The sequence below is a fragment of the Oncorhynchus masou genome, chromosome 10 (assembly GCF_036934945.1).
Source record: "Oncorhynchus masou masou isolate Uvic2021 chromosome 10, UVic_Omas_1.1, whole genome shotgun sequence".
NCBI classification, from domain to species: Eukaryota; Metazoa; Chordata; class Actinopteri; order Salmoniformes; family Salmonidae; genus Oncorhynchus; species Oncorhynchus masou.
The window spans coordinates 8806405-8834292 of NC_088221.1; the positions used below are offsets into that span (position 1 = coordinate 8806405).

General features: G+C 41.2%; 2 protein-coding genes across 5 annotated transcripts in view; both read right to left on the minus strand.

Moving 5' to 3' along the window:
- Positions 1–421: 421 nt before the first annotated feature.
- LOC135546915 (G-protein coupled receptor 39-like) lies at positions 422–7514 on the minus strand. The gene is made up of 2 exons (XM_064975473.1): positions 6285–7514; positions 422–1323 (listed from the first exon to the last, which is right to left on the minus strand). The coding sequence occupies exons 1-2, from the start codon at positions 7069–7071 to the stop codon at positions 1274–1276; spliced, it is 837 nt and encodes a 278-aa protein (XP_064831545.1). The 5' UTR covers positions 7072–7514; the 3' UTR covers positions 422–1273.
- Positions 7515–9732: 2218 nt separating this feature from the next.
- LOC135547096 (solute carrier family 35 member F5-like) overlaps positions 9733–27888 on the minus strand; it is a 37385-nt gene continuing 19229 nt past the window's right edge. For all 4 annotated transcript variants that reach the window (XM_064975763.1, XM_064975765.1, XM_064975762.1 and 1 more), the window contains exons 12-16: positions 15307–15466; positions 14334–14424; positions 13719–13876; positions 13269–13369; positions 9733–12296 (exon numbers count right to left, since the gene is read on the minus strand). In XM_064975763.1, coding sequence (XP_064831835.1) covers positions 13288–13369; positions 13719–13876; positions 14334–14424; positions 15307–15466 — 491 coding nt within the window. In that variant the 3' untranslated portion in view covers positions 9733–12296; positions 13269–13287. The remainder of the gene's footprint in view (positions 12297–13268; positions 13370–13718; positions 13877–14333; positions 14425–15306; positions 15467–27888) is intronic.

Sequence of the window (27888 nt, forward strand, 5' to 3'; positions counted from 1 at the left end):
GTAAAGCAAGTCCCTCAACCGCTCAACACAAAACACAGTGATACAGCACAAAAAAAGCATTCTGAATGATTGATCAGTTTACAACGTAAGAGACAAGGATCAACATCTTTGCACAAGGCAAATTGACACGCAAAAAAGTCCAACAAATTCTAGTAAAGAATACAAACTTGGAAGATTATTTTTCCCATGCATGAGCTTGACAGAGTATATACAGTAAATGATTTAGCAAGAGAATACTAATGGAGAATACTAATGGAGAACTGTTTTGCTCCGGTGCTGTAAATCAAATATACTGAAAACACAACACACTCTAGGGGGAATATATGGTCATGACTTTGCAAATATGGCCTATGACTTTGTGTGTGTGTGTGTGTGTGTGTGTGTGTGTGTGTGTGTGTGTGTGTGTGTGTGTGTGTGTGTGTGTGTGTGTGTGTGTGTGTGTGTGTGTGTGTGTGTGTGTGTGTGTGTGTGTGTGTGTGTGTGTGTGTGTGTGTGTGTATTTTTACAGTTTTCTTGCTATTTAAGAGTTAGGCAAACATTAACCCCATTAACCATTTACAACATATAGCCAGGTAAAGAAACAATGGGACATAAACAGTGCTCTTCCATGCATTAATTTCAAGGTATGGAACTATACGACTGAACTACAGTATCACTGTAAAAACTTGCTGAAAAGTGGCATAAAATACTTTTCTAATTTGGTTAAGTGGCGTTTTGCATATTCTCCAACAAACGTCACACATAGCTGTGATTTGCCTGCTGTTCTCTCTCAAGTGGGGGACATTAGTCTGATTGAGTATCTGTCGTAATCTGAATGAGAACAACTGTTCATCTCTGATCTCCACTTGAGAGAATAGTGGTGCTTTTCGAACAATCTCAGAATTCATCAGCCCTAACAAACACTGAGGTTTTGTTCAAAGATTAGATTTCCTGTGAAGATGATCAGACAGCAATTAATGCAACATACTATTAGGCAACAATAATTGTGTATACTACTGTAATTTAATTTTTACTCATAAAATACCATTCTCTTAAAAGTGAAGCAGTACAATTAGACCTGCTAGATTAATCCAAAGTAAACATGCCCAATCTAAGACGACTCCAAAATAAATATTTTACCAGGACTACACCGAACTCATTGACAAAGTTAGTTTTGTCAAAGAAGCATGACGAATGTACAGATCATCACTTAAAATAGGTTCCAGGTCATTTCTCCCCCCATGTCCATCCAACATACTCGTCAGGAGTATGAGTCCAAGAATTTGCCAGAGAGTCAGAGGGGCGATTTGCTTAAGGGACGAGGCTGGAGGCAAAGGCAGTGACCTACGGTAAGAGAGGAAGAAGACAAAGGGGCATCATAAAACCGAGGTACCATGCAGGGGAAGAGCAGATTCACTGGCCTCCTCATCACAGCTACAGTATCTGTGGACTGGCCTCTGGTCTGGTGAGAGAGCTCTTCAACGTCAACACCCTGATGAACTGCACAGCTAGTCATAAATTCTACAGCGAGAGCACTGCACTGGCTTCCATCGAAGATGTAGCAGGTTTGGATGGATATTTGGATTTGTAATTCATAGTTAGCTGCTATGACTTTTAAGGCAATAGCAGATTGAGAGAATATTCTTAATCATCCTTTTCATTATTTGCTAAGTATATATTAAAATGTATAACAATCAGTTTGACTGTTAAAACAAGAAATGTATCATTATGTAAATACATTTGTATGAAATAGATGATAGATATAGTTTAGTATAAATGATGCTATCAGGGATATCATTATTAATACCTAGGGATGCAAAAGGGATGACAAGTTTGGTAATTTATAATTTCATATTTATTTTATGTATTCATATTTTTTTCATGAACTTTATATTTGTGTCCATGTTGTCCATGTGTTTCTTATACATAGACCATGTGGTTCAGGAGAAAAAAGGCTAAATAATGAAAACAATGTCTTAATTCTTTCCGATATATTTGCCTATTAACTTATGATTGGTTTATTATACTTAGAAATTAAATTAAATTAATTAAAGCTGGTGTCAATTTTATATTGTCACCCTTGTCTGTGTAGTAACTTACTGATAAGCAATATTATGTCTACTAACACCGATAATATACTGAAGAAAAATATAAACACAACATGTAAAGTGTTGGTCCCATTTTTTCAAGAGCTGAAATAAAAGATCCCTAGAAATTACCCATATGCCAACAAAAAAAATTCTCTCAAATGTTGTGCATACATCCATCAACCTGACAGGTGTGGCATATAAAGAAGCTGATTAAACAGCATGATCATTAAAGAGGTGCACTTTTTGCTGGGGACAGTAAAAAGCCACTCTAAAATGTGCAGTTTTGTCCCACAACACATTGCCACAGATGTCTCAAGTTTTGAGGGAGCATGCAATTGGCATGCTGACTGCAGGAATGTCCACCAAAGCTGTTGCCAGAGAATTTAATGGTCATTTCTTTACCATAAGACGCCTCCAACATTGTTTTATAGAATTTGGCAGTACGTCCAACTGGCCTCAAAACCGCAGACCATCAATGCCCAGGATCTCCTGCGGGATCATCTGAGACCAGCCATCCGCACAGCTGATGAAACTGGGTTTGCACAATCAAAGAATTTCTTCACAAACTGTCAGAAACTGTCTCATGGAAGCCCATCTGCGTGCTCGTAGTCCTCACCAGGGTCTTGACCTGATTGCAGTTCGGCGTTGTAACCGACTTCAGTGAGCAAATGCTCACATTCGATGGCCACTGGCATGCTGGAGAAGTGTGCTCTTCACGGATGAATCCCGGTTTCAACTATACTGGGCAGATGGCAGACAGCGTGTATGGTGTTGTGTGGGCGAGCGGTTTGCTGATGTCAAAGTTGTGAACAGAGTGCCCTATGGTGGTGGTGGTGGGGTTATGGTAAGGGCAGGCATAAGCAATGGACAACGAACACAATTAGATTTTATTGATGGCAATGTGAATGCACAGAGATGTTTCAGCATGAAAATGCATGGCCCCATGTTGCAAGGATCCGTACACAATTCCTGGAATCTGAAAATGTCCCAGTTCTTCCATGGCCTGCATACTCACCAAACATGTTCCAATTCCAATTCCAATTCCTGCCAATATCCAGCAACTTCGCACAGCCTTTGACGAGGAGTGGGACAACATTCCACGGGCCACAATCAACAGCTTGATCAACTCTACGCATTGGAGATGTTATCCGCTGCATGAGGCAAATGCTGGTCACACCAGATACGGACTGGTTTTCTGATCTCTACGTCTCTCCTTTTTTAAGGTATCTGTGACCAACAGATGCATATCTGTATTCACAGTCATGGGAAATCCATACATTAGGGCCTGATGAATTTATATCAATTGACTGATTTCCTTATATGAACTGTAACTAATTTTTTGATCAGTGTCGTAAGATACTCGTAAGAAAGCCCCATCCTGTTTCAAAAGGTCGTTATCAATAAAAAAGTCACAATAGCATTCAATTTGGCTGCTGGGGGGCAAGGAGACCACCAACTCCATTAAAACCATTGACAACGATGTGCCATTTTCAAGGAATGGTTAAATAAATCGCATAACTATTTGGTTTTAATATTATCACCTCTTGAAGAGAATAGTCAGAAGTACACATTCCCAATTGAAAAATAAAAAATAAAAATAGAATAATAATAATAAAATAAACTATTATATATTGCATAATGCATGTGATATGTGCACATATGAGTGAGCTTGGGGGAAGCTGCTAATACATTTATATTTTTTGCTGAATTAGCTGCACAAGTTTAGGATAAGGTTTCAAAAGAGGATGCAACTCTTAAAACCAATGTGCTACTGTACATCAATGTGTCTGTCTTGTGTTAACACAGTAAAAGCACAAGTGTTTGATACGACAGCATCTTGTTACTGGTAAAGTGGCTAGAAATGGTAGCATTGCACCCTCTACTTAAATCAGCAGGCTGGTTGCATTAGTTATTCTCTCACATTAGCCTAGTTCGTGAGAAACACTGTTGTAGACTGGCTGAGGAATTCTTCCTTCCCCAACTTACTGGGAGGCTGATAAATTACTGAAGCTACTGGCTAAATTGCAGTCAAGCTAATGGAACATTATGTACTCAAGCCCTTTCTAATGAAAAGAGGGAGCAGATGGTACAAATCCTGACAGGATAAATCATCCCACACAATTAAGACTAGATGAGACAATGAGGGTTTTATGAACACCCCATAGCAAATTTAGATGGAAGCCCAGACTAGAATTTTACCCAAGACCAGCAACCATCAACCAGGGACTGTTTTTACAGTTTTTCCCAAAATGGCACTTACTCCATGACACTGTTTATTTATTTTGACCATAGACTGGTACATAAGCTAACTACATTCTGAGTGGAATACAAACTCAAGGATGCTGTTTCAATACTAGCTGCTGAATACAACCACACCACTCTGAAAACAAATGCACAGTGAGACCTGTCACTTGTCAAGAGGCAGCAGACCAGCTCGGCACTGAAATCTATACCTTGCAATCAGTTGAAACACAGCTCTTCAGGCACCACTCAATGAGCTGTTAAACCTTCAAGTAGTGATCACTGGGCTAGTAGTGGAATGGAAGCCGAGATGGCACCACCAATTGTGGAGATTGCTGTCGCCTGAAAGGGCTGTGATGGGATTTAGGAATGGAGAAGCCTTAAGATAAACAGGTACAAGGTAACAAAAGAGAATACTAATTTCTAATGTGAATACAATGATGATTTAGCATGGCTGGTTTACAAGCTTACACAATATGGTTAGCTTGGATGCTACTGTAAGCATAGGCTACATTTGATTTCTTAGAATATTGGACATCCTGCAAACAAATCAATATTAATATTTCCACTCTGAATGGGTCGAATAGGTGGTTGAGAAGAGTAGAGAGCAGTTATGAGGAGATATGAGGTTAACAATTCTCCATCTACATTATCAAGTGCCAAATTGAAGTAAATCTGCCCATTTTCATTTAGATTACACAGCAAGTACCCCCATAGAGAACTACTGAACCTGTAATTTCATACTTTATGTTCACATTGGCTTCCGATTCCCTTCGCCATGCGGTAATATTTGCTGTTGGGATAAACTATTGCCTGGAAACCCTGTAACCAATTTAGAGCAAACAGTTTACACTTAAGTACATGCTGATTTGACTGCACGTAGCCGCACATGTTAATCCTATAGACATTGTTAACCTCTAAGGGATCGGTGTCCTTTAAAATGGTATAAAGTCTTTTTCCACATTTTGTTACAAAGCAAAAACAAGTTTTTAGAATTTTTTGCAAATGGATTAAACCCTAAAAAACTGAAATACCTTATTTACAGAAGTATTCAGACCCTTTGCTATGAGACTCGAAATTGAGCTCAGGTGCATCCTGCTTCCATTGATCATCATTGTTATGTTTCTACAACTTGATTGGAGTCCACCTGTGGTAAATTCAATTGATGGACATGATTTGGAAAGGCTCACACCTGCCTATATAAGGTCTCACAGTTGACAGTGCATGTCAGGACAAAAACCAAGCCATGAGGTCGAAGGAGCAAAGTACATAGAAATCCTTTATGAAAACTTGCTCCAGAGCACTCAGGACCTCAGACTGAGGCAAAGGTTTCAACAGGACAACAACCCTAAGCACACAGACAAGACAATGCAGGACTGGCTTTGGGACAAATCTCAATGTCCTGAAGTGGCCCAGCCAGATCCCAGACTTGAACGTCACAAAATGTGGAAAAAGTTTAGGGGTCTGAATCATTTCCAAATGCACTATATTTATTTCCACATGTAAAATCAATATAACATGACCAAAACAAAGAATGTTCTTTGTGTGAGTTCCCTTGAGATTATCTGTGGACGGTAATGGCACAGACCACCCCAAACAGAAGACGTGTGGGAAATCAATCATTTGAATGGTCATAACATTTCAAAATGGTTTGTTTCAACATGTGTCTTGTGGAGTCAATCAGAGGTTATGGCCCAGAGTGGTGTTTCCACTGTTAGGTAAACAAAGGTGAAGTCAGACAGACATATCTCAACAACTCCAGTTGGAATGCAATGGTGTACACCCCCTTTGTAACACAAACATGCACATGCGCACACATTGTGGCCACCAGCTGGCTTAACAAAATGTATCAACATCCATTCCAAATTGCAATCGGCAGCTGGCTTAACAAAATGTATCAACATCCATTCCAAATTGCAATCGGTAACATTTTAGATATTTTGGGTAGAGTATATACTGTAAGTGTTAACATACCTAGAAAAAGTATGGTTTGCTTCTTGGCGGCTTTGACCCGGGCACTCTCGTGTTTTGGTGTGCCCTCTGCTCCGTTGACCCCTCCTCCCATGGGCCTCATGGTTTTCTGAAGGACCAGGATCATGCCCCGACACATGACACCAACGCTGACCAGCACCACCATGTACACGATGAACGCCACAAAGATACTGGCCCTGTACACCCCCCACCTCTCCCTCAGGTTGGTGCAGAATGTCAGGTTCTGGACTGGCCCAACGTCTGGCTCTATGACGTGGCCCTCCATTCCCGTGGTGAACAGCAGCGGGATAGCCACGAACACAGACGTGACCCAGGCGAGAGCAATGAGGCCCCCTGTTCGCTCTCCTGCCAGGGCCTTAAAGCGGAATGGGTGGCAAATGGCCATGTAGCGTTCAAAGCTGAGTGTCGCCACGTTCAAGATAGTGGCATAACTGCAGGCTTCGAACAGGAAATTGTAGATCTTGCAGGAAGCGTCACCCGAGGTGGAGGTGAAGGGGAACCATGTGGCGCTGTAGACCTCCACGGGCATGCCTATGAGGAGGACCAGAAGGTCGGAGCACGCCAGGCTCACCAGGTGGTCCGTCACGTACTTCTGCATGTAGCCATTATGCTGCAGCACCTGCATCACCTGGATGGTGACTCCATTACCCACAATGCCTGTGAGCAGGATGAGGCTGTACAGGACGGTGAGGAAGATTTTAATGGCATAGTTGGGCTCCAGATCTTTCCAGTCTTTCTCCTTAGAAATCTCGGCCTCCCCCTCATTCATAGTAACGGATTTATCTGTTAAGAGTTTCGATTTCCAAATATATACTTTTTTTAAAAAGCTTTTCAGATCAGCAGGGCAGAGTCTTTGTAATGAATTCCAAGAGGAAATCCAATCCAAATAGCCAGGGAGAAATGTATTTTTCAGAGATAAAATAATAGATTTCAGACAACTTCGTCTAAAACTGTGATTGATTTAAAAGTAAATTATCCCAGGTTTGTTGCGACACAATACATTTCTCACCATGGACCAATTGGTTGCCCAGATAAACTATATCACAGAAGAATATTAGGATCATATTAGCCATACCAGAAAGTTTCTTCCTCGTTTCAGGTTTTCAGAGAAACACCCCTGTGAATAAGCTCTCAAAGTGGCAGGACTTGAGTTTTGTAGGCAGCCATAGGTCGTCCGTGCAGTTCTTCTTCCAGAATGTGGATTTACATGGCTTGGACCATGCTTCAAGCTGCACTCTGACAGCAGGCACTGATCTCCTCCCTCCTACTAGTTAAACATTAAACTTCAGAGCAGGGGAGATAGATCACAGCCTTGTTCTGTTACCACTACTCAAGTCTAGTATGGTTCTACTTCAAGGTAAAGGGTGATTGTGTGTAGGCGGGACCAAGAGTTTCTACACATCTCTTTAGTCATACAGAGTTGTTCCTTACCCGAACATTATCACCTCCCATTTGGGTGAATACGCCTTAGCCTATATGTAGAGGAGACTACGGGCCAGAACAACTCAACTAAGGTCATGTTATTATTCTTAGGCTTATTTACATACATTTAAACTATACTGAAAAAAATATATAAATGCAACATCCAACAACTTCAAAGATATTACTGAGTTACAGTCCATATGAGTAAATCAGTCAAATGAAATAAATTCATTAGGCTCTAATCTATGGATTTCACATGACTGGGGGAAAAAAATGGGCCTCAGGATCTCTTCAAGGTACACTACATGACCAAAAGTATGTGGCCACCTGCTTGTTGAACATCTCATTCCAAAATCATTGGAATTAATATTGAGGCCCCCCCCCCCCCTCTTTACTGATTTAACAGCCTCCACTCTTCTGGGAAGGCTTTCTCAACAGTTTTTACCCCCAAGCCATAAGAGTCCTGAACAGGTAATCAAATGGCTACCCGGACTATTTGCATTGTGTGCCCCCCCAACCCCTTTTTTTTACACTGCTGCTACTCTCTGTTTATCATATATGCATAGTCACATTAACTATACATTCATGTACATACTACCACAATCAGCCTGACTAACCGGTGTCTGTAGCCTCGCTACTGTATATAGCCTGTCTTTTTACTGTTGTTTTATTTCTTTACCTACTCTTCACCTAATACCTTTTTTTGCATTATTGGTTAGAGCCTGTAAGTAAGCATTTCACTGTATGAGCTACACCTGTTGTATTCAGCGCACGTGGATGGATTAGATTGGATTTCATCGGTTTTTTGTTAACAGTAATATTAAAATGCCTAAGTTCTTGATTAATACCATATAATTTTATTTTATTTATTTAGTTAGGGGAAATCAGAGACTAGGGTCTCATTATCAAAGGTGCCCAAGCTGAGCAATACAACTGTAAAATGATGAAATAAAATAAAACAAAAGTTACAACTTTCAACATTATTTTTTATTTAACTAGGCAAGTCAGTTAAGAACAAATTCTTATTTACAATGACGGCCTAGGAACAATGGGTTAACTGCCTTGTTCAGGGATTCGTTCTTGCAACCTTTCGGTTACTGGCCCAACACTCTAACCACTAGGCTACCTGCCACCCCAAATTACAACCACAATTTCTTAATTCAGTCAAAACATATGCACCTCTCATTCAACACATTTAATACTAGTCTCAAATTGCCCTGGCAGCAACAAGGAATCAAGATGCAAGGAGTTCTGCAGGCTATTCCAAGATGAGTCGTCTTCCTCATGAAGGGAATGATGACGCAATCATTGCGAGACAGAGGGAATGTTGGTCCTCAACTCGTGGCTCAGATACTTCTTTCAGGGTAAATGGGGTTAGCCCTGAGTTCTGAAGGATTCGTTGCCATATAAAAATGTCTAAAAGGTAAACCACTTTCGTGTCACCAGCTATCCCGAGTTAAAGTCAGTTGACCAAAGTTAGCTCGCTTTGACTCTTCTATCGTGTACAACACTCGTCCTGAGTTGAGCCTTGGGTCTTTTGTAGGCCGCCCTGTGTCCAATAACAGATACAGAACACCTCACACACAAAATTGAAAAGTGTGAACCAACACACACAACACAAAACTGTGGCTAACAAATCCTAAGCAACCTGCCATGTCGTGAGTACATGTTGTTTGAAGCACAGTAGACCAATACAACTACAGTAATTTAGCAGGTGTCAAAGCTGCTGGAAAACCTTCCTAGTGCATATGTGAATTTCAGGATGTGATGCTCATTTGAATTTCTTAGCTTTTCCATCTTTTGACCAGTCAACATTTTTTGTGATATTATTTAAATAGGTTTATATTTTAAGATCACAATAGTAAATGATATGGCAAAAATAAGTATGTTCATTTAGGGAGAAGGTGGGGATACCAGGACAAAAATCACTATTAAGACATCATTCTTACAAAAAAATAGCACTGGCATCATGCCTACATTGAAAAGACAATCATGGCAGAGACAAGAATGAAAATACATCTTCACATAGTTTTAATAGTGCAGCATAACATTGAAAAGGGACTTACGGAACAAAGACAAAAGAAAGCTTCACATTCACCCATTTATTATTATTATTCTTTTTTTACATTGTTTTTGTGCATGATACCAAGAATAAATAGAACATCGCTCAGAGATGCACAAAAACGATATAACATTCAAAATGGGTGAATCTTCACATCAAAAGAGCTTGTGATGACACAGTAAACTATGATAATCACACTTTTATAAATCAGCATACATCTTTTAAAAAGAGATCCATTAATAAAGGAAGGGACATTATCAAAACAAAATCTGATTGGACAAAGGAAAATTAAGTAAAAGTACCTGAGAAAAAAAAACAACTTTACACGATATATGCACATTCCATAAGCACCATTGATTGCTTTTTTGAAAACACACACATTTTAAAAACATGAGTTTTGAAAAAATTACAAACAATGCACTTATGTATCTGGCACCCTGCCCATCGATAAGAAACTCCATAAATGGATGATATAATCATTTGTTTCATATCTACATTTTAGCTTACCAATTATCATAGGATGTACAGTTCCAGAGTTCCTGTTTTTGCAAATATAAATAGACTACAGGAACCCCATGAATTAATAAACAACCAAATACATCTCACAGCTGATTTCCTTTGTGCATTAATCACAGCTGATAGTGACAAAAGCTATTGGCTAAGGTATACATTTTTTTTGACAATGTGAAAGTAAAAACTGAGTTAGACAAAGTTAAAGATGGCTCAAGGGGCTGAACTTTTTTTTTTTTTTTTTTTTTTTTTTTTTTTTTTAACAGTTTTACAGGGCAAGTAATTACTTCCTGCAATTATCACCAGTCAAAATGTGTCCTATCCATACCGAGCACTGGGAAAACACTCCATAAAGTTCTGTACACAGGTTGACAGTTGATGGAAAAATATTGATAACATGCTCCTTGTCATGGTGTACATCAAGGGTTACAGAGACAAAAAAAAACTAAAAATATATGCTTTTACTCATCAAATTAAATCAGCAGCAGAATAAGAGTGAGTGGGTGATTGATTTGCATTGTAGGTGGTGATCAAACAAAATGTGTCTAAAATACAATTGTTGGACATACAAACATTATCATGGCATAAATTTTACCATTAAACATAATTGTTGAAAGATAATCAAATTAGATAAAGTCTCCATTCATGGCTCCTAATGCCCACTGAGGAGTGGTAGAAATGATAAAACAGAACATTATTAGGTAATGGTCTCTATTAAGACTAAGGGAACTTAATTGGATGGTAAATAGTGCTTTTGTTAAACATACTGCAAAATCTATTTACTTGGTCTGTCTTAAATCCATGCCACCTTTTTTAGTGTCATAACGTGTTAAGATTTACAAAAACAAGTGGAGTAAAACATCTGAGAACATCTAAGCTATTATTTGTATAGAAGGGTCATTATGTGAAATAGAAACTAAAGTAATAATTTATTTGCATTTCATGGCGTAGTACAGTATTTACACCGGTTTGGAGATGGCATCTGATTTCAGTTGAAAAGGCAGCAGCATTATAACTTTTGTATTGCAGCTTAGTTTAGTTGAGGGGTTAGTCTTAGTTCACATTAGAACGCATACAAACGTCTTCATCACAGATTTCCTTCATGATCCAGCATTGCCTGGCTGCCAGGGGCCAGAGATAGAGGGATATAGAGTATGAGGGAGAAATCAAAGGCTGTAGTCAACAGCTGTGCTCAGCTCTCTTCTAATCTCAAACTTCAGATACTGCTTGTTCACAGTGATTCTGAGCAGGCACTGCACAAATGGACCTGTATTAAAAAAAGTGTCCTAGAGTAGCATTGCTGATGTAGTGCAGGTCATCTGTATCCATATAATCATAGTCATTATGATCTAAAAGGCTAAACAATTCCTATATCAATACTCCTACTCTGAGACCATTTATGAATATGGACAGATCTGTAAATCGGATTCGTAAATCACCTAAACAGCCTGATAATGAAGTACATGACCAACTTTTTCCACCCATACTATTTCTAGATTAACAGGTCTGATTGTGCTTGCTCCAAACCCACACCTGTGAACAAGCAGTGAGGCTATAGAAAACCAACAAGAGGATACATCTACATTAGCCAACCAACAAGAGGATACATCTATATTAGCCAATCAGAGCACTTTTCCCCTCACAACAAAAACAATACCTTTGCTTTTCTCCTTATGGTCTGACTGAAGCCTCTGTCTCATTATTTAAACCTGTACCATTTCAAGTGGCCACATGACAGTATGAGCCATTGATAAAAGGCTGGCACTTTCAGTACCATAAAGTCCTTCTTTTTACACAACGTAATCCGACATAACAAAACACACGAGTCGCGTCAACGTTGTACAAAGGAAAAAGAGTTCATCTTGTAGAGATGGATCGGTCATCTCCACACTGCAGAGAATATATAGGTTGAATGAGAGGCACTGGGGTAAGGTCTCTGTTTGGTCGTTTTGAGATTGTCACTTCACCTTCCGCGCGCTGCTCTGCGCTGTATTCACCATCTGGTGAGAGAAAGACACACATTTGAGGAGTATACCTAGTTTTCTCTATTGGAGACCAATATAAACAGACTCACCCATGCACCGCACATTTTTCTGTAATGGACTTTACTCTGTTATAAAATGGGCGAGATGAGAGACAGCCATTTCGTGTGTCCGTTATTGACTCAAATGATCACATTTTTCATCTTGCCGGTGGTTGGGCTGTTTGATGTCCCAAGAAGGGTACAAATGGATGTACTCCTACATTTTGATCATAATCATAAGTCATAATTTTTGCTATGGAAACCACTGAGAGCCTTCAGCTGGTTTCTTTGATAAAAACCTAGCTACATCATTATCAGCATAAATCCAGCAGAATACTAGGAGGGTACTTATCAGACAAATCCTGGATAAGCCTGGAACCTCAGAATAGGACAGGAATAATATCCTTGGGTAGCTCTAATACAGCATTCACCAATGGCACATCTATGAGACACCATGTCTTCATTTACAATGTATCGAAAACCAATAACAGGGAAAACAAATAATATATTTTTTTTCATGGTAAAATCCAGATTACTTGGAGTGGGTGGGCGATGGTCTAATCTAAAATATTTACATTATGAACATCCTCTACGTCATGTCCTACCTCTCTCACTCGACACTATGTATAAACATTTAATAAAGTAGGCCTAGATAAATGCATAACAGATGCTCAAAGACAAACAAGTTGTGATTATAAGAAGCGAGTTAATCCAGTGTTTTCCTGATGATGTGGCAAATAGCATTGGACAAAAATAGATCATGTTTGTGTCTCTTATGCAGCTATTCATCAATACTGTAAATTGACAATTCTCTGTATACTACTTGATTGGAAACACTAGTTTGTAAATAACAGTTCTAAATAAAAATAAAAAACATTCATTATTATTTCACAGGTAACCTTAGATTGTAACAGGACGTAAAAAAACAGGAAGTTGGATGTCTCCTTACCTTGTGATTGGCTGGTGCATCACAAGCAGAAGCTTTCATTGTCATGGGAGACGGTGTGTAAGGGAATAAGGCTTTCACACTGTTCACAGTCTTCTGGCAATCTGACGGAAGAGGATTATCATGATCATAATCACTATCTGAATGGGAACAACTAGCATTCAGTTTAAAATTGAGGGCCATCACAATAATGCAAATAAATTAACGTCATAAAGGCAAACCAATTGAAATACAACGATCTCCACAAGCCTAAAAGTAACTAACGCTATCCATTGTCCTTGATTCAATGTCAGGGAAGAGACTTTTTAACAAAGATTTGGATAATATAAGAGTGATTCTGTGTGTGTGCGTACATGCATGTGTGTGTTTACAATTATTGTGAAAGTAAAACCTTGCAAAGCATCGTCCAAGTTAACAGCATAATACAAAGAGTAGCAAGTGGTTTCCCTGTACCTTTGAATCCGGTGTTTCGAGCGGCATATAAAGGCAAACACTCTTCGTAGCGCCACCATAACAGGGTCCCAGTTGTTGTAGTGACATAACAGAGTGGCGATGAAGAAGGAGAGGAATACGGGAACTGCTCCAGCGAAAAACAGCCAGGAGAAACGCACCTGGGGACAGAAACATAGCAGTGATAGCTGCTTAAATAGCACATTTATAGATGGAAGGGCCAGTTACCTAACAATGGGTCAGAAACATTATCCAATACTTGCAATGAACTTACGCTTTTAAGAAAAGCTACAGGTATAGCAATCCCAACCATCTCAGGACTGATTCATAGAAGAGTAGTGCATTGTCTTGACATCAACTTTTTAAACTATTGCCACACAAAAATATATGCTAATTTGAAACTTAGCATATACAGACAAAGCTCTCTCATCACATTGCTAGGTGATACCCTGTCACAAAACAGAATTACGCTAAGTGGCATGTGACATAGCATCCATCACAACCCAGTCCCACTATTTGACCAATTAACCATTTTTACACAACACCTTTGGTAGACCAGTCATGCTAAAGAGTGTGACGGCAACATGTGTGTCCGACAATAATAGTGCCCCCTCTTACCTTCTGCATGCATATGTCTGCTATGATGGAGAGTGGGATAGTGAGGCTGAGGGCCAGTGTGCCTATTAGGGAGGAGGTGAGAAAGCAGCCCCTATGGAAAGAAGTAACAGACAACATTATAAAGAACACAAGCAATTCAATCAAATGCTAGCCTTAAGCAATAAATCAAATGTTTATCACTCGGGCACAACTCTGCATAACATCCTATAGCAGTCTTCAACCTTTTCTTGGCCAGGGACCCCTTCCCAGGCACACCGGCGAACCACATACATTAGCAAAATTAAAACATTCCCGCATCTTGTCTTATCAGGTGTAATGAGAAGAGGGGCGGCAGGGTAGCCTAGTGGTTAGAGCGTTGGACTAGTAACTGGAAGGTTGCAAGTTCAACCCCCGAGCTGACAAGGTACAAATCTGTCGTTCTGCCCCTGAACAGGCAGTTAACCCGCAGTTCCTAGGCCGTCATTGAAAATAGGAATTTGTTCTTAACTGACTTGCCTAGTTAAATTAAGGTAAAAAAAAATACAAATATGGTAGATAATTTTGACCTCCAGTCCCCACATTATAATCAAAACTCTAACAGCCTATTTGCAAGAAAGGTAACTCCAAACACATTTTCGCTAAGAGCAGCTGTTTAGCTGGTTAAACAAAGCCCATGTGAAATATTCCAGTGAGTGTAATAGGCTCCAATTGCTCTCTTGTAGGCCGCAGACCCCCGGTTGAATACCCCTGCCCTATAGACATGGGGCCGAATCTTAACTCGAGATCTGTCCGGGTAACTCGAATTTTCGTGAATATCTCCCATTGAAATCATGATTTACATGCAAGGCCAATTTATGCACATAAATATCAAGTTTGGATTAAAGAAACAGGTTTTTGAACAGTGTGTGTTTCCACACAGTGTGAATATCAGAGCAGACAAGGTGTAGTACACATAATATGTGGCTGTTCAATCCATCCATCAACCGACACGCACCATAGCCAGAGGAACTCGGAGAGCACGGTACCGATGAGGCCGTTGATGAGGATGTAGATCCACACTAGCTTGCTGGGCAGCTCAAAGGCCTCAAAGCCTGTGTAGTGAAGCACAAGGAACCCTGGCCACAGGAGGAGCAGGTTGAACAAACCCACAAACCCTAAGAGATACAGATAACAGAAAATAACAACTATATTACTACTTATATATTATTAACATTTAGCACTATTCACAGGTAAAAATGTTACAAGTTACATATTACTAACATTCAATAATATAATTAGGGCTGCCATAGGATTTTTTTTTAAGTATCTAGTTAATCACATGCTTTTCTGTGCGATTAACTCCATCACTCTTTTTTTTTAATTGTTCAAATTTGACCCTAATTAAAGATGTTTCAAAAAAATAAATAAACATCCCATTGAGTTGCATTCGGAAAGTATTCAGACCCCTTGACTTTTTCCATACTTTGTTTGACTATTTAATAAATGTTAGAATTTTTTTATTTATTTTTTATTTCACCTTTATTTAACCAGGTAGGCAAGTTGAGAACAAGTTCTCATTTACAACTGCGACCTGGCCAAGATAAAGCAAAGCAGCTCGACACATATAACAACAGAGTTACACACGGAGTAAAGCAAACATACAGGCAATAATACAGCAGAAAAATAAGTCTATATACAATGTGAGCAAATGAGTTGAGATAAGGGAGGTAAAAGGCAATAAATAGGCCATGGTGGCGAAGTAAATACAATATAGCAATTAAAACACTGGAATGGTAGATTTGACAGTAGATGAGTGTGCAAAGTAGAAATAGAAATACTGAGGTGCAAAGGAGCAAAATAAATACAGTGCCTTGCGAAAGTATTCGGCCCCCTTGAACTGTGCAAACTTTTGTCACATTTCAGGCTTCAAACATAAAGATATAAAACTGTATTTTTTTGTGAAGAATCAACAACAAGTGGGACACAATCATGAAGTGGAACGACATTTATTGGATATTTCAAACTTTTTTAACAAATCAAAAACTGAAAAATTGGGTGTGCAAAATTATTCAGCCCCCTTAAGTTAATACTTTGTAGCGCCACCTTTTGCTGCGATTACAGCTGTAAGTCGCTTGGGGTATGTCTCTATCAGTTTTGCACATCGAGAGACTGAAATTTTTTCCGCATTCCTCCTTGCAAAACAGCTCGAGCTCAGTGAGGTTGGATGGAGAGCATTTGTGAACAGCAGTTTTCAGTTCTTTCCACAGATTCTCGATTGGATTCTGGTCTGGACTTTGACTTGGCCATTCTAACACCTGGATATGTTTATTTTTGAACCATTCCATTGTAGATTTTGCTTTATGTTTTGGATCATTGTCTTGTTGGAAGACAAATCTCCGTCCCAGTCTCAGGTCTTTTGCAGACTCCATCAGGTTTTCTTCCAGAATGGTCCTGTATTTGGCTCCATCCATCTTCCCATCAATTTTAACCATCTTCCCTGTCCCTGCTGAAGAAAAGCAGGCCCAAACCATGATGCTGCCACCACCATGTTTGACAGTGGGTATGGTGTGTTCAGGGTGATGCGCTGTGTTGCTTTTAGGCCAAACATAACGTTTTGCATTGTTGCCAAAAAGTTCCATTTTGGTTTCATCTGACCAGAGCACCTTCTTCCACATGTTTGGTGTGTCTCCCAGGTGGCTTGTGGCAAACTTTAAACAACACTTTTTATGGATATCTTTAAGAAATGGCTTTCTTCTTGCCACTCTTCCATAAAGGACAGATTTGTGCAATATACGACTGATTGTTGTCCTATGGACAGAGTCTCCCACCTCAGCTGTAGATCTCTGCAGTTCATCCAGAGTGATCATGGGCCTCTTGGCTGCATCTCTGATCAGTCTTCTCCTTGTATGAGCTGAAAGTTTAGAGGGACGGCCAGGTCTTGGTAGATTTGCAGTGGTCTGATACTCCTTCCATTTCAATATTATCGCTTGCACAGTGCTCCTTGGGATGTTTAAAGCTTGGGAAATCTTTTTGTATCCAAATCCGGCTTTAAACTTCTTCACAACAGTATCTCGGACCTGCCTGGTGTGTTCCTTGTTCTTCATGATGCTCTCTGTGCTTTTAAACGGACCTCTGAGACTATCACAGTGCAGGTGCATTTATACGGAGACTTGATAACACACAGGTGGATTGTATTTATCATCATTAGTCATTTAGGTCAACATTGGATCATTCAGAGATCCTCACTGAACTTCTGGAGAGAGTTTGCTGCACTGAAAGTAAAGGGGCTGAATAATTTTGCACGACCAATTTTTCAGTTTTTGATTTGTTAAAAAAGTTTGAAATATCCAATAAATGTCGTTCCACTTCATGATTGTGTCCCACTTGTTGTTGATTCTTCACAAAAAAATACAGTTTTATATCTTTATGTTTGAAGCCTGAAATGTGGCAAAAGGTCGCAAAGTTCAAGGGGGCCGAATACTTTCGCAAGGCACTGTAAATGCAGTAGGGGAAGAGGTAGTTGTTTGGGTTATTTATAGATGGGCTATGTACAGGTGCAGTGCTCTGACAGCTGGTGCTTAAAGCTAGTGAGGGAGATAAGTGTTTACAGTTTCAGAGATTTTTGTAGTTCGTTCCAGTCATTGGCAGCAGAAAACTGGAAGGAGAGGCGGCCAAAGCAGGAATTGGCTTTGGGGGTGACAAGTGAGATATACCTGCTGGAACGTGTGCTACGGGTGGGTGCAGCTATGGTGACCAGCGAGCAGAGATAAGGGGGGACTTTACCTAGCAGGGTCTTGTAGATGACCTGAAGCCAGTGGGTTTGGCGACGAGTATGAAGCGAGGGCCAGCCAACGAGAGTGTACAGGTCGCAGTAGTGGGTAGTATATGGAGCTTTGGTGACAAAACAGATGCCACCGTGATAGACCGCATCCAATTTGTTGAGTAGGGTGTTGGAGGCTATTTTGTAAATGACATCGCCAAAGTCGAGGATCGGTAAGATGGTCAGTTTGGCAGCATGAGTGAAGGATGCTTTGTTGGGAAATAGGAAGCCAATCAGAGTGGATCAGAGACTCACCAGCAGCAAGAGTGACATCATTGATAAATACAGAGAAGAGAGTCGGCCCAAGAATTGAACCCTGTGGCACCCCCATAGAGACTGCCAGAGGCCCGGACAACAGGCCCTCAGATTTGACACACTGAACTCTGTTGGAGAAGTAGTTGGTGAACCAGGCGAGGCAATCATTTGAGAAACCAAGGGTGTTGAGTCTGCCGATGAGGATGTGGTGATTGACAGAGTCGAAAGCCTAGGCCAGGTCAATGAATACGGCTGCACAGTATTGTTTCTTATTGATGGCGGTTAATGTATCGTTTAGAACGTTGAGCGTGGCTGAAGTGCACCCATGACCAGCTCTGAAACCAGATTGCTTAGCGGAGAAGGTATGGTGGGATTCGAAATGGTCGATGATCTGTTTGTCAACTTGGCTTTCGAAGACCTTAGAAAGGCATGGTAGGATAGGTATAGGTCTGTAGCAGTTTGGGCCAAGAGTGTCCCCCCCTTTGAAGAGGGGGATGACCGCAGCTGCTTTCCAATCTTTGGGAATCTCAGACGTCACGAGAGGTTCAACAGGCTAAGCTTGATGCCCTCAATCTCACACAAATTATCAGGGGTTGAAACAATTTTGGGGGTTGCAACCATTTCGGCAGATCATTTTTTAGAAAGAAAGGGTCCAGATTGTCTAGCCCGGCTGATTTGTGGGGGTCCAGATTTTTCCGCTCTTTCAGAACATCAGCTGACTGGATTTGGGAGAAGGAGAAGTGGGGAAGGCTTGGGCAAGTTGCTGTGGGGGGGGGGGGGCAGGGCTGTTGACCGGGGTAGGGGTGGCCAGGTGGAAAGCATGGCCAGCCGTAGAAATATGCTTATCGAAACTCTCAATAATAGTGGATTTATCGGTGGTGACAGAGTTTCCTATCATCAGTGCAGTGGGCAGCTGGGAAGAGGTGCTCTTATTCTCCATGGAGTTTACAACGTTCCAGAACGTTTTTGAGTTTGTGTTGCAGGAAGCAAAATTCTGCTTGAAAAAGCTAGCCTTGGCTTTTCTTACTGCCTGTGTATATTGGTTTCTAACGTCCCTAAAAAGTTGCATTTAACGGGGGCAGTTCGATGCTAATGCAGAACGCCACAGGATGTTTTTGTGTTGGTTAAGGGCAGTCAGGTCTGGAGAGAACCAAGGGCTATATCTGTTCCTGGTTCTAAATTTCTTGATGAGGTCAATATCCTTCCAGGATATCCGGGCATGGTCGATTAGAAAGGCCTTCTCGCTGAAGTGTTTCAGGGAGCGTTTGATAGTGATGAGTGGAGGTCATTTGACCACTGACCCATTACGGATGCAGGCAGTGATCGCTGAGATCTTGGTTGAAAACAGCAGAGGTTTATTTAGAGGGCAAGTTGGTTAGGATTATATCTATGAGGGTGCCCGTGTTTACGGCTTTGGGGTTGTACCTGGTAGGTTAGGTGATAATTTGTGTGAGATTGAGAGCATCACAGTTTAGGTCACCTAGCAGCATGACACAATACCCCTTAATGACAAAGCGAAAACAGTTTATTGAAATTTTTGCAAATTTATACAAAATTAAAACATACCTTTTTTAAATAAGTAAATTAGACCATTTGCCATTAGACTCAAAATTGAGCTCAGGTGCATCCTGTTTCCATTGATCATCCTTGATGTTTCTACAACTTGATTGGAGTCCACAAGTGGTACATTCAATTGATTGGATACGATTTGGAAAGGCACACAACTGTCTTTAAAAAGGTCCCACAGTTGACAGTGCCTGTCACAGCATAAATCAAGCCATGAGGTTGAAGGAATTGTCCATAGAACAAGAGAGGATAGTGTCAAAGCACAGAACTGGGGAAGGGTACCAAAAATTCTGCAGAATTGAAGGACAGAGCTCCAGAGTTCCTCTGCTGAGATGGGAGAACCTTCCAGAAGGACAGACAACCATCTTTGCAGCACTCCACCAATCAGGCCTTTATGGCCAGACGGTAGCCACTCCTCAGTAAAAGGCACGACAGGCCACTTGATGTTTGCCAAAACACACCCAAAGGACTTTCAGACCATGAGAAACATGATTTTCTGGTCTGATGAAACCAAGATGAAACTCTTTGGCCTGAATGCCATGTCTGGAGGAAACCTGGCACCATCCCCAAGGTGAAGCATGAGTGGCAGCACCATGCTGTGGGATTGTTTTTCAGCGGCAGGGACAGTCAGGATAGTGGGTAAGATGAACGGAGCAAAGTACCGAGAGATACTTGATGAAAACCTGTTCCAGGGCGCTCAGAACCTCAAAACTGGGGCGAATGTTCACCTTCCAACAGGACAACAACCCTAAGCACACAGTGAAGACAACACAGGAGTGGCTTCGGGACAAGTCTCTGAAGGTCCTTGAGTGGCCCAGCCAGAGCTCAGACTTGAAACCAATCCAACATCTCTGGAGAGACCTGAAAATAGCTGTGCAGCGACTCTCCCCATCCAACCTGACAGAGAATGAGAGAACCTGCAGAGAAGAATGGGAGAAACTCCCCAAACACAAGCTTGTAACGTCATACCCAAGAAGACTTGAGGCTGTAATCGCTGCCAAAGGTGCTTCAACAAAGTACTGAGTAAAGATTCTGAATACTTTTGAAATGTGAAATCAGTTCTTTATTTTTAATACATTTGCAAAAAAAAATTAAAACTGTTTTTTCTTTGTCATTATGGGGTATTGTGTGGAGATTGATAAAAAAAAAAAAAACGTTTTTTTTTTTCATCCATTCTACAATAAGGCTCCAATGTAACAGAATGTGGAAAAAGCATTAGGAACACCTGTTCTTTCCATGACAGGGTGACTCCAGGTGAAAGCTATGATCTCTTATTGATGTCACCTGTTAAATCCACAAAAATCAGTGTAGATGAAGGGGAGGAGACAGGTTAAAGAATGATTTTTAAGCTTTCAGACATGGATTGTGTACGTGTGCCATTCAGAGGGTGAATGGGCATGACAAAATATCGGTTTGTGTGTGTCAAGAACTGCAACACTGCTGGGTTATTCATGCTCAACAGTTTCCTGTGTGTATCAAGAATGGTCCACAACCCAAAGAACAACCAGTCAACTTGACACAACTGTGGGAAGCATTGGAGTCAACATGGGCCAGCATCCCTATGGAATGCTTTCGACACCTTGTAGTCCATGCCCCGACGAATTGAGGCTATTCTGAGGGCAAGTGGGTGCAACTCAATATTAGAAAGGTGTTCCTAATGTTTTGTACACTGTGTCTTTTGATTATAGGGGAAGAAAACACCAAATAAACTCTATTCTAAGACAATAACAACAGATCAGGTCTAAGTTCTTGTAAAATATCATACAACTATTAATAGATCTAGCCTACTTATCCATGTTCTTCAACATGCACTAGTTGCAAGATGATACTACTAGAACTGGGATAATTGGCTTAAATCATTTGACATGAGAACAAGAACAAAAAATGTAGCTAAATGGAATAGATATTCTGATTAAAATCATTGTGGGAAATTTAGAGTTGAAACAAGAGGAATTCAAAAGTTTTGCTGTTATCTAAAGAAATGCCTGGGAATGTGCTGATGGATGAACTTTCTGTACGTTTTCGTTCAAGATTGTTGCTCAAAGCTGCACGCATAGTGGATGTTTAAGCATCACAAGAGAAACTGACAGCTATACAGCAGCTGTTAGTTGCAGAGACCGAGCGCACACAGCAGAGACGGAAGAGGAAGAGAGATATTCCACTCATCACATGTCTGGTTACATTACAGCACGTGAACTAAGCAAACCAGACCCAGCTGCTAATCCAGTGGTGTCTTTCCTTACGTTGCCATGTGCATAATAGCAAAGTTAACCAGTATATTGGGATTGAGAACAGTGAGGAGGAGGAAGAGCAGCACAGGCCAAGAAACAGCTCGACTTAGCCTGTCTAAGAAAATGTAGGAAAACCAAACTTAATTAGGTAGCCTAACTTAATCAATAGCCTAACTGGTAAATATGCCTTGCTTAATGATCATCCATATATCTCTACAAAAATAAGACAGATCTTGCACCTGTTGCCTGTTTGAGTGGTTGTTTAATAGCCTACTGATTCCAAGAGCACCAGGCCTCATGCGACGGTAAAATGTATGATAAAGCAATTTCACAGATTTGGCTGTTTATGCTCTTTGCTATGCTGTAATAAAGGCTTTCATTAGAACAAACTGGTAATACTTATTTATTTAGTGTTATTTACACTGTTCTAAATAGGCAATCTAACATCACCTGTTTGTCACACAATAAAAGCACGCAGCTCTCGCTCTTATACCCTCCTTTTTCTTGATCTCCTTCTTATTGTTATTATTACAATTATTATTATGATCATCATTATAATAATAAGTAATGTTGTTGTCATTAGTAGGTTTTGTATAGTAACCTTGTATAACCACCATCGAGCTGTAGGCGTGTCCTGTTCAGTCTTAGTACCGTAACTTACTTATTTATATATTTCAATACATAGGCTACTGTATCAACCAAATCATCAAATTAAATCGTATTGGTCACATACACATGGTTAGCAGATGTTAATGCGAGTGTAGTGAAATGTTGTGCATCTAGTTCCAACAGTGTTGTAATATCTAACAATTTCCCAACAACTACCTAATACACACAAATCTAAAAGGGGTGTATGTACATGTAAATATATGGATGAGCAATGGCCGAGCGGCATAGGCAAGGTGCAGTAGATTGTATAAAATACAGTATATACATATGATATGAGTAATGTAAGATATGTAAACATTATTAAAGTGGCATTTATTAAAGTGGCCAGTGATTGGGTCTCAATGTAGGCAGCAACCTCTTTGTGTTAGTGATTACTGTTTAGCAGACTGATGGCCTTGAGATCGCTGTTTTTCAGACTTTCGGTCCCAGCTTTGATGCACCTGTACTGACCTCGCCTTCTTGATGGTAGTGGTGTGAACAAGCAGTGGCTCGGGTGGTTGTTGTCCTTGATGATCTTTTTGGCCTTCCTGTGACATCGGGTGGTGTAGGTGTCTTGGAGGGCAGGTAGTTTGACCCCGGTGATGCGTTGTGCAGACCGCACCACCCTCTGGAGAGCTGTTGTGCCTTCTTCACCACACTGTCTGTGTGGGTGGACCATTTCAGTGGAGCATTATGGACAAACTGAAATGGTCCACCCACACAGACAGTGTGGTGAAGAAGGCGCAACAGCTCTCCAGAGGGTGGTGCGGTCTGCACAACGCATCACTGGGGGCAAACTACCTGCCCTCCATGCCGAGAAACTTAAAATCTTTCCAACTTCTCCACTGCTGTCCTTCGATGTGGATAGGCGGGTGCTCCCTCTGCTATTTCCTGAAGTCCATGATCATCTCCTTTGTTTTGTTGACGTTGTTTTGTTGACATTGAGTGAGAGACTGACACACTTCCTGACACCACACTCTGAGTGCCCTCACCTCCTCTCTGTAGGCTGTCTCGTCATTGTTGGTAATTAAGCCCACTACTGTTGTGTCGTCTGCAAACTTGATGACTGAGTTGGAGGAGGGCATGGCCACGCAGTCGTGGGTGAACAGGGAGTACAGGAGAGAGCTGAGCACGCACCCTTGTGGGGCCCCAGTGTTGAGGATCAGCGAAGTGGAAATGTTGTTTCCTACCTTCAACACCTGGGGCGGCTCGTCAGAAAGTCTAGGACCCAATTGCACAGGGAGGGGTTGAGACCAAGGGCCTCCAGATCGATGAGCTTGGAGGGTACTATGATGAATGTTGAATGCTGAGCTGTTGTCAATGAACAGCATTCTTACGTAGGTATTCCTCTTGTCCAGATGGGATAGGGCAGTGTGCAGTGTGATGGCGATTGCATCGTCTGTGGACTTGTTGGGGCGGTACGCAAACTGAAGTGGGTCTAGGGAGGCCAGTAAGGTGGAGGTGATATGATCCTTGACTAGTCTCTCAAAGCACTTCATGATGACAGAAGTGAGTGCTACAGGTGTAGTTAGTTCAGTTATCTTTGCCTTCCTGGGTACAGGAACAAGGGTGGCCATCTTGAAGCATGTGGGAGCAGCAGACTGGGATAAGGAGTAATTGAATATGTCTGTAAACACACCAGCCAGCTGGTCTGCACATGCTCTGAGGATGCGGGCAAGGGCTGCTATCTGGGCCAGAAGCCTTGCGAGGTTTAAAATGTTTACATGTTTTACTCACATCGGCCACGGAGGGTGGGAGCAGTCCTTGTTTGTGAGCCACAACGGTGGCACTGTATTATCCTCAGAGTAGGGCAAAGAAGGTGTTTAGTTTGTCTGGAAGCATGACGTTGGTGTCCGTGACGTGGCTGGTTTTCTTTGTGTAGTCCGTTATTTCCTGTAGAGCCTGCCATTTCCTGCAGACCCTGAATTACGACTCCACTTTGTTCCTACACCGGTATTTTGCTTGTCTGATTGCCTTGCGTAGGGAATAACTACACTGTTTATATTCAGCCATATTTCCAGACCTCTTTCCATGGTTAAATGCGGTGGTTTGCGCTTTCAGTTTTGCGCGAATGCCGCCATCCATCCACGGTTTCTGGTTAGGGTAGGTTAAATAGTCACAGTGGGTACAACATTCCCAATGCACTCAAAGTCAGCGTATAGATCGATGTTGTTATCTGAGGCTGACTGGAACATATCCCAGTCCGCATGATCAAAACAAACTTGAAGCGTGGATTCCGCTTGGTCAGACCAGCATTGAATGGTTCTAGTCACTGGTACAGCCTGTTTGAGTTTCTGCCTATGAGCAAGATGGCGTCGTGGTCAGATTTGCCAAAGGGAGGGTGGGGGAGGGCTGTGTATGCATCGTGGAAGTTAGAGTAGCAGCGATCGAGTGTATTAGACACGCGCGTAGTGCAATCAATAAACTGATCAAATTTAGGTAGCTTTGTTCTCAATTTTGCTTTGTTAAAATCCCCAGCTACAATAAATGCAACCTCAGGATATATGGTTTCCAGTTTAAATAGAGTCCAGTGAAGTTCCTTGGTGTCTGCTTGAGGAGAAATGTAGACCACTGTAACGTAACTGACGATAATTCCCTTGGAAAATAATATGGCATTTGATTGTAAGGAATTCTAGGTCAGGTGAGCAGAAGGACTTGAGTTCCTGTGTTGTTATGATTACACCATGAGTTGTTAATCATGAGGCATTTACCCCCGCCCTTCCTATTCCCAGAGAAGAGTTTCTCTCTGTCGGCACGATGCATGGAGAAGCCCAGTGGCTGAACCGATTCCGACAACATATTCCGAGAGAGCCATGTTTCTGTGAAACAGAGGATGTTACAATCTCTGATGTCTCCCTGGAAGGCAACCCTTGCTCAAATATCATCCACCTTGTTGTCAAGAGACTGGAATATTGGCGAGTAGTATACTCAGGAGAGGTGAGCAATGTGCACGTCTATGGAGCCTGACCAGGAGGCATCTCTGTCTACGGCACCGTTGTTTTGGGGTCGGCTTCTGGGATTAGGTCCATTGTCCTGGGTGGTGGTCCAAACAGAGGATCCACTTCGGGAAAGTCGTATTCATGGTCGTAATGTTGGTAAGTTGACGTCGGTCTTATATCCAATAGTTCTTACCGGCTATATGTAAAAACACTTGTTACCCCAGGAAATCTTAAGAAATAATACATAAAAAAACTAAATACTGCATAGTTTCCTAAGGACTCGAAGCGAGGTGACCATCTCTGTCGGCGCCATCTTGCTCACTCATTCATTCATGCAATCACACAGGATACGAGATTCATGATTTGAAATGTAATCAAGAATTTTAGTTTTAAAATTAAATAACAAAAAGGGAGCTTTGAATAATTAGTCTAAACAAAAAATAAACCACAATTCATGAATGCATGCAACTGTTTTTAGTCTGCTGTAATAAGGCTTTTTTTTTCATCATCATTAGAACAGACTCCGGTACACTAATTTATTTAGTGTTGTTTACACTGTTCCAAAATGTCAGAATAATATTGTAATCGAACAGCAACTGTTTGGCACACATAATACTCAAACAACGCTTGCTCCTGTACCCTCCTTTTTATTAACTACCAGTAGTTTCCACAACTAAGTCAGACGTCTTCCACAGATGACTTCCCCTTACCCCCCTGAGCAACCAGTAAACATTCTCCCATTGAGTTTATTTTTCATGTCCTTCACATCCATTTTGCTTTCACGTTACTGTGTTCGGAGTTTGTTATAACCAATTTATTGATGTGATATGATAAGCTATAGGTCAGGTCCTATTAATCACATAAATGTGATGCTTGCATGCTTCATGGAGAGAGAGCAAGGGTTGAGGGTTTAGGGAAAATGGCGCCGATAGATAGGGAAGCCGTGTTTCTAGCCCCAAGGCAACTTTGCCACATTTTGATTTTTAATGTGTTATTTCTTACATTATTAGACCAGAATTGTTTTGTGTTATTACATACAGCCAGATATCAAAGAGGCGATAACTCACCAGCATTACGACCAGGTATACGACTTTCCCGAATCAGATCCTTTGTCTGCACCCCCCAGGGCAATTGAACTGATTCCAGAGGCTGATCCAAAACTCTGCCGGCAGAGAAGAGGTATTCGGAGTGGACTTCTAGTCCAACTCAGGAGGCATGCACACCACCAACCGCTTCAGAGTATATTGATCGCGAATGTTGAGTCTCTGGATAATAAAGTTGACGAGCTCAGGGCGAAGATTTCCTTCCAGAAAGACATCAAGGATTGTAAAATACTCAGTTTCACAAACACATGACTCCCTTGGGGTATACTGTCTGAGTCCGTACAGCCAGTTTGGTTCTCAGTTCAGTGCGACAGACAGGTATAAATATCTCTCTGGGAAAAAGGGTGGGGGTGTATGTTTCATGATTAACTTCTCATGGTGTGATTGTGATAACATACAGGAACCCTAGAATACATCACAATCAAATGCTGTATTACTTCCCAAGATAATTATCTTTGGTTATATTCACAGCCAAGTATATTCCCCCTGAAGCAGATAACACAACGTCCCTCAAAATAACTTTACCTGACTTTATGCAAACTGGAAACCACATATCCTGAGGCCGCATTTATTGTAGCTGGAGATTTTAACAAAGCAAATGGGGAAATGCTACCGCAGTTCTATCAATACATTGACTGTAGTACTCGCGCTGCTAAAACACGATCACTGCTACTCCAACTTCCGAGATGCCTAAGGCCCTCCCCAGCCCTCCCTGTGGCAAATCTGATCACAACTCCATTTTGCTACTCCCTTCTATAGGCAATAACTCAAACAGGAAGTACCAGTGCTAAGGACTAGTTAACACTGGTCAGATCAATCAGAATCCAAGCTTCAAGATTGTTTTGATCACGCGGACTGATATATGTTCCGGGTAGCCTCCGAGAATAACATCGACGAATACACTAACACGTTGCCTGAGTTTATCAGGAAGTGTATAGGAGATGTTGTACCCACTGTGAATATTAAAACCTAAACTAACCAGAAACCATGGATAGATGGCAGTATTCGCGCAAAACTGAAAGCGCGAACCACCGC

Excerpts from the sequence above, each read along its gene's own strand:
- LOC135546915 (XM_064975473.1), bottom strand. The coding sequence starts at position 7,071 with ATGAATGAGGGGGAGGCCGAGATTTCTAAGGAGAAAGACTGGAAAGAT. Across the intron at positions 1,324-6,284 it reads GCAAACCATACTTTTTCTAG|GTCACTGCCTTTGCCTCCAG; the intron begins GTATGTTAACAC and ends CTCTTACCGTAG.